Below are 7,320 nucleotides of genomic sequence, written 5' to 3'. Positions count from 1 at the left end.
GCCTGGCTAATTTTTTTGTATTTTTAGTAGAGACGGGGTTTCACAGTGTTAGCCAGGATGGTCTCGATCTCCTGACCTTGTGATCTGCCCGCCTCAGCCTCCCAAAGTGCTGGGATTACAGGCATGAGCCACCGCGCCCGGCCCAAAGTTTTTTTTTAGGAACGGGGTTGCAGGGGTCTCTATTCCCCAGGCTGGTCTCAAAGTCTTGGCCTCAAGTGATCCTCCCATCTCAGCCTCCCGAGTAGCTAGACTACGGTCGTGCACCACCAAGCCTGATTTGTGTTTTGACTTTAAAGAATCTACCATCTCAAAGGGAAAGTTAGACTGAGGTTGGCTGGGTTGTGGCTCACTGGAGTGTGACTTTTCTGTTTTCATAAGGGTGTGTGTTTGCTGGCATGGTTAGATAGGCTGGCCTTAGGAGCTAAAATGCTGGGATTGTGTTCCAGCTCCTGCCTGCCTCTGCTGTGTGATTTTGGGTGTATTGCTTCACCTCTCTGTGCCTCAGTTTTCCCATCTGTAAAACGGGTACCATCACATCTCCCTTGTCCTCAGACACTGAACACCTGGCACGGGGTGGGAGGCTGGCTGAGAGCCTGGTCTCCTGCTGCCTTCACCGGCTCCCTCTCTCCACAGGTGGTACTCGGGCAGGATTTCCCGGCAGCTGGCTGAAGAGATTCTGATGAAGCGGAACCATCTGGGAGCCTTCCTGATCCGGGAGAGTGAGAGCTCCCCAGGGGAGTTCTCCGTCTCTGTGAAGTGAGCTCTGGCCCTTGGGGGTGTGTGCAGAGGAGGGTGGGCAGGGGATGGGCAGAATCTGAGCTGAGCCTTGGGGCCCGGGACGGGCTCACAGAGTGAGGGTGGAGGAATGGCATCCCTGCAGAGGGAGGAGCCCAGGCAGAGGCCTGGACACAGGTGGTGGTCTGGGCACCCCAGGGTGCAACCCAGAGCAGTGGGGTGTGATGGGAAAGCAGGCTCAGGCCAGCTGTGGAAGGCCTCAAGTGCCAGGCTGAAGGTCCAAGCTTCTACGAACATAGGAGCCATCACAGGTTCTTCATCGGGAGAGGGCGATGTCCAGGGTGGTGGTGTGGCAAGAGACTGAGGGCAGGAGAGTGCTGAAGTGCCCAGGGCGGGTGTCCAGGATGTGCCCCGGACAGGGTCCCACTCTATGTGATATAGTTGGGAAGATGCATCCTGAGGCCAGGCTGCCTGGGTTGGAATGCTGGTTCTGCCACTTCCTGGCTGTGTGAGCTTGGGCAAGTCATTTACCTTCTCTGTGCCTGTTTCTTCACATGTAAAATAGGCTATTGCATGGAAAAAACAAGTTAGTATATTTAAAGCAATTAGAATAGTTCCTGGCATGGAGGCAGGGTGGCCGTGCTGGGGAACATCTGGCATTGTATTAGGGCAGCCCTCAGCCGTGGTGTGGCAGCCTCGGCGCAGCACAGGACCCAATCCCAAAGGGCCACCCTGGGGTGATCGAGGAATCCAGGCTGGAAGGTAGCAGCAGGAATGGGGCTGGGGGAGACAGGGCCAGACTCCTGGATGGTCTCTGTCCTTCCCACTGTTAGGCCCTGGTAGAATCTAGATGCTTTAATTCAAGGAATATTTATTGACTACGTGCCGTGTGCCAGGATGCTCTAGGGGCTGGGGAAACTATGTGGGAAAAAGCAAAGTTGCTACTATCCTGGGTTTCAGTCTTAGTGAGTGAACAAGAAAACATGTAAATACAGAATGAACCAAGGTGGTCAGGAAAGGGCTCTCTGAGGAGGTGGCACTGCAGCAAAGATCTGAACCAGTAGGTGGAGGCTTCCCAGGAATGAGGAGGACCTGGGAGGAGAGGCTTCCAGGCAGAGGGAATAGCATTTGCAAAGACCCTGAGGTGGGAATGCACTTGGGGTGTGTAGGAACCCAGAGGAGGTGACGTGGCTGGAGCAGAGTGAGCGAAGGGCAGGGGCTGGAGTTCCACCCACATCCAGTGATCACGGAGGGCCTGAAAGGAGGTAGGGTTTTCTCTGAGAGCAATAGGGAGCCATGGAGGGTCTTGAGCAGGGGAGAGATGTAATTGGACTCCATTTTTAGCAGATGACTCTGACTGCTGTGAGGAGGAAGAACTGTTGGGGGACAGTGTGGCGGCAGGGAGGCCTGTGGGGAGCCAGGAGGGAGATGATGGCCTCTGGGACTGTACGGGTAGGGGCTGAGGGGACACAGAGAAATGGCTGGGCCCAGGCATGGAGGTGTGCGGGGGGACCACCAGCAATACCAGCTCTCAGGGCTGCTGTGGGCACAGAGCCCAGAACGGAGGAGGCGCTTACAGTGCCTGCTGTTACTGCCACCAGCGGAGCTAGCACTGGGGTGACAAAGAGGCCAGCTGGGAGGAAGGGATGAAGGAAGGGGTGGCCCCAGAGGAGGGCAGCGTGGCCTCTTATGATCTCCTAAAGGATGAAGAAGGCCAGGTGTGGTGGCTCACACCTGTAATCCCAGCACTTCGGGAGGCCAAGGTGGGCAGATCACTTGAGGTCAGGAGTTTGAGACCAGCCTGGCCATCATGCTGAAACCCTGTATCTACTAAAAATATAAAAATTAGCCAGGCATGGTGGCAAACGCCTGTAATCCCAGCTACTGGGGATGCCTTCCAGGCTCTGCCGGGTCCCTGTGGCTCCCATGTGTTCAGCCAGCCCGTTTCGAAAGAAGCTCAAGCTGTTCAGTGTGTGGGATCAGTACATCTGCTGCTAGCCCTGCAGGGTGGTGAGCTCCCCTGGGCCTGGAGGCACCTGCAAGGGGTAGGAGCCTATGGTCAGGAAGGTGGCTCCAGGGGTGTCTTCGTCCCTTTATTGTTGGGATGAAGGAACACGTGAGGCTGGGTACTTTATAAAGAAAAGGCGTTTATTTGACTTGGTGTTCTGCAGGCTGTATAGGAAGCATGGCACTGGCATGTGACTCTGGTGAGGCCTCAGGAAGCTTTTATGCATGGCGTGTCCCATGGCGAGATGGGGGCAAGTCGGGGAGGGAGGTGCCAGGCTCATTTCAACAACCAGACCTCATTCATTACTGCAAAGAGCCACTGATGAGGGTCTGTCCCATGACCCAAACACCCCCCACCAGGCCCCACTTCTAACACTGGGTGTCACATTTCAAGGTGAGATTTGGAGGGGACAAACATCCAAACCGTATCAGGGAGGCGGATCCTACGTCTTAGGGGTCACAGGCTCCGCACCCTGAGCCCGGGCCCCCAGTTTGTGGAACCAGCCATCAGCCTTGTTCCCTTCCCTTTTCTCCTGGGGGCAGGCTGGTGATCCTGAGAGGCAGGAAGGGCGCATGCCCCCTCTGAGCCTCTATTTCCCCATCTTAAAAATGCGAGTGCTATCAGCATGTGCGTGTGTGTGTATGTGTGTGTGTTGGGGGGTTACTGTGCGTACTTGACCCTGACTGCCCAGCCCCGGGATAGTGTGGGCACCTGGAGCCTAGAGTCCCCGCGGGCTGACCTCCCAGCCCCCAGCCCAGCCCCCATCTCCCTGCAGACCCGGGAAGCTGCGGCTCCTGCAGAGGCAGGACGTGGCAGTCTTCCAAGTGTCGGCTGTCCAGGGTGTGGTCATCTCCTGGGAATGGCGTCCGCCAGGCGGGCTGGCCTGGCTGAGTGGCTCCTGGAACCAACCCCAAAGCCCAAGGTCACTCAGCAAAGTGGGAGCACAGGGGACTCAAACTACGTCTGGAGCCCGAGTTGAGGAGGAGGGGCTGGCCCTCCCTCCGCTCTCCCTCCGCCCTCCCGCTTCCTCCTCTAGCAAATCACGCGGCCTCGCCCTCCAAGTTAGCGCCCCAGTGTGCTGCCCTCTTCAGGCGTCTCTCTGTAAGTGCAGCCACCTGCGCACACGCACATCATCAGACCTGAACACCCCAGCCGTGTGAGTTTGTTCAGCACGCATTTACTGAGCATCAGCTGTGCGAGAACCACAAGGCAGGACTGGAACAGGAGACAAACCAGAGGCATGTGAAGGGGAAATGGTCACAGCCTGGCCCAGGGGTCTCTATGATGAGCAAATGAATAAATGAAATTCAATGACAGTGGATACATTCCACATAGTGTAGGCACCAGGGAGGCAGTGACATCTGAGTTGGGCTCTAAAGCATGAGTAGGAGTTTGGTGTACAAGGAGAGCAGATGATATACCAGGCACAGGAAACAGCGTGAGCAGAGATCTAGAGGTGGGGAAATGAGGGGTGTGTTTGGACAACACGTGTTTTCTGACCAGGAGGGAAGATGAACAGTTTTAGGGAGTTCTTGAGCAGGTGAGCCAGCACCGGTGTTTCCTGGGAAGGGATCTGGAAGCGACCCTCAGAGAAATCCTGGCCTGTGTCCCCCAACCCTTTCTCCAAGGCACACTGGCCAAGTGTGCCCAGGTCAAAACTGTCAGGAGCTTCCTGGCTTTGGCTGGCTGTGGTTTGCACACAGCACCAACAGGTGGCGCCCTTGAGCCTTGGTTTCTTCCTGCCTGGGCCCAGGCTCCTAGGTCCTGCTCCCACTCTGTCCATCATCTGTCATGGGGCCTCTCAGTGGTCCTTGGACAACCACCAAGCAGGGGTCAGAGTTGGAAGCTGAGGCTTAAATGGGACATGTGGCTAAGAGCATGGTATTTTGAGCAACAGTCAGCTCTGACATCTGCTGGCTTCTCTCTGTATAATCCTGGGCAAGTTACCCCTCTGAGCCTCAGTTTCCTCATTTATTAAATGGACAGCTATGTAACATGTTTTGCATGGTGACTGGCACATGATAAGTGCCAGTTATCATAATTATATTAAGCCCTCAAGGACCGCACACCAAGCTGGGGAGGAATTAGGGAGGCCCTTCTGGCCTGGAAGGCTGCCCCCCACCCCCTGCCCATGAATCCAGCACTCTTAGAGGCAGCAGCACAGGGAGGCAGGGAACCCAGATGCTGGGAAGCCGGGTGACCCGATGGCTATCTAGGAAAATGACAACCTGGCAGATTTGTGTGTAAGAGCTCTTCCGCCCTTGCTGGTGGATACTTGTGAACTCCAATGCCACTATGCGTGGCATCTCTGGCATACTAACACCAAGCCCTGTAAAGCTGTCAGAGGTGGGGTTTATGGGCCTCATGCTGCCTCCCAGAGCAACCGTGGCCACGGCTAGCTGCCCTTTACGAGTTTACAAAGGGCTGTCCCCCTCCCCCAGGGAGCATGTCTGAGCTGGCGGGCAGCGGGCCAGGGGCCAAGGCTGGTGTGCAATGCCTGGGCTGCCTACCTTTTGCCCCACACTCCTATCCAAGTTACTGTGGACTCTTCTGCCATAAATGACAGTTTGTCTCCAAGTGACATATTTGCCTCCTTTCTAGCCAGAGGTACCCTGGAGTCAATGCACATGTGTTTGCCCTGCCCATCTGGTCACTGAGCCCCTGCTGTGTGCCAGCCCTGTCCCAGGGCCTGGGAATTCAGCCACCAACAAAATAGTACAAAGCTCTCTGTCCCTCAAGTGCCCATGTGCTACTGGGTGACAGATAGTAAGTGATTAGGAAATTATACAAAATCTTACACAAAGATCAAGGCTTTGGAGAAAACGAAGCAGGGAAGGGGTGGAGGGGGGTGCAATTTTAGGAGGAAGGGACTGGCTGCAGGCAAGGACAGGGAGGAAGTGAGGAAACCTGCATGATCCCCAGAAGCCCAGCTTGTAGGTAAAGGAAACTGAAGCCTGGAGAGGTGCAGCAACTTCTCCAAGGTCACACAGCAAGGAACTTAGAGCTGGTGCCTACCAACCTCTGTGCCCTGACAGACCTGGTCTGTCCTCCACCCACCCTCCCTGAGCTCCAAAGACCCAGCAGGAGTCTGTCTGCACCAGTGTCCTGCCCGTCCCAAGGTCAGCTTGACCCTGGTTCCTGTCTGCTGTAGGACAGGTTGTTCCACCCCTCCTTTTCACAGATGGGCAAACTGAGGCCAGAGAGGGGCCATGCCTGATGGAGATCACCCAGCAGGCAGTTAGCACCCAGATGGGCCCACAGGTCCACAAGCCCTGGTTGGGGTGGTTGGTGGTGGTGGTGGGGGGTCCTAGGGCTCCTGCCCCCACCCCAGCCTTGTTTTTCCTCTCTGGGCTGACACTGTTACCTTTGCTGCTGCTGCTGCTGCTGCCACCAGGCCAGAAAAACTCGCTGGGCAGGACTGGCTGCTGCCAGCATTAGGCCTGACTTGGTCCTTGGGGCTTTTCTGACAGCCCAGGGGCCAGCCTAGCCCCTTGTTCCCCTGGGTAGGTGGAAGTAGGGGTCACACAAAGAGACAAAGACATCCATGGTTGCTCAGTGAGAGATTCACACATAGCAGTCACTCCACAGAGTGGGAGAGACGCACAGACACACACACGCAAGCATCCCAGGAATGCACGCTCAGACATAATGAAGACGCTCTCACACCCCAGGCACTGCCCACTGGAGTGAATGGCTCCAGCAGCCTCTCCTCTCACCAACTCAGGCCCACAATCCCAGTGCCCTCTCCCTCCTCTGGCTCTGGGAGGCTCATGCAGCAGAGCTGGCTGCACTGGATCCTGCCCTCCTGGTTCCGGGGCCATCTGGACTCAGATTCAGTTCCTCCTGCAAGCCCTGAAGTTCCCACAGGCTTTGGGAAGGGGAGTGGAGTTGAGGTCTGGAGAGGCCTCAGAGGGTAGCCCCAGTCTGGGGGGTTCTCAAATGCTTTGAGGCTCCACCTGGGTCTTGAAGGATGGCTAAGGCCAAGACTAGACAGAGAAAAGGGAAAAGGCATTATTCCTGGTGAGGGCCATGAGCAAGAGTCCAACCACGTTGGGGAAAAGGGCCAGGCTGGGAGAGGGAGTGACTGCTGGGGTGCTGGGCTGTGAGATGGAGACAGCATCGCTTGGCCTCAGGCAGGCACTGGCTCAGCAGGAGGGGCTGCACCCAAGCCTCACTGTCCTCTGCTGTAAAGCAGGACGTTTGGACCAGGTGGGAGAAGGGACAAGATTTGCCATTTGCTGAGCACCTCGTGTGTGCCACACACAGACTAGGTAGGGGCTGGCACATGCCTGTTTCCAGATTTGAGAATTCTCCAATTCCCAGGTTGGAAAGCCGTAGAATCCCTGGCTCCCTGGCTCCCTTTCTCTTATCTCCTGTTCTCCACTCCCTGACTCTACTACATGGTCAGAGAACTGCTCCATATAACTTTCTATCTGCTCCAGATAACTCTCCAAGTATCTAAAGATGACCTTCAAATACCATAAGATTTAGCCAGGCGCGGTGGCTCATGCCTGTAATCCCAGCACTTTGGGAGGCTGAGGCAGGTGGATCACGAGGTCAAGAGATCGAGACCATCC

General features: G+C 56.1%; 1 protein-coding gene across 3 annotated transcripts in view; it reads left to right on the top strand.

The window, feature by feature from the left end:
* Nucleotides 1-7,320, top strand: part of GRAP (GRB2-related adaptor protein) — a 25,999-nt gene that overhangs the window by 10,638 nt on the left and 8,041 nt on the right. For all 3 annotated transcript variants that reach the window (XM_011955004.1, XM_011955003.1, XM_011955005.1), the window contains exon 3: nt 634-756. In XM_011955004.1, the coding sequence (XP_011810394.1) occupies nt 634-756 (123 nt within the window). The remainder of the gene's footprint in view (nt 1-633; nt 757-7,320) is intronic.

The sequence above is a fragment of the Colobus angolensis genome, unplaced genomic scaffold (assembly GCF_000951035.1).
Source record: "Colobus angolensis palliatus isolate OR3802 unplaced genomic scaffold, Cang.pa_1.0 Scaffold392, whole genome shotgun sequence".
Taxonomy (NCBI): Eukaryota; Metazoa; Chordata; class Mammalia; order Primates; family Cercopithecidae; genus Colobus; species Colobus angolensis.
This window is presented reverse-complemented; position numbering and strand designations above follow the sequence as displayed.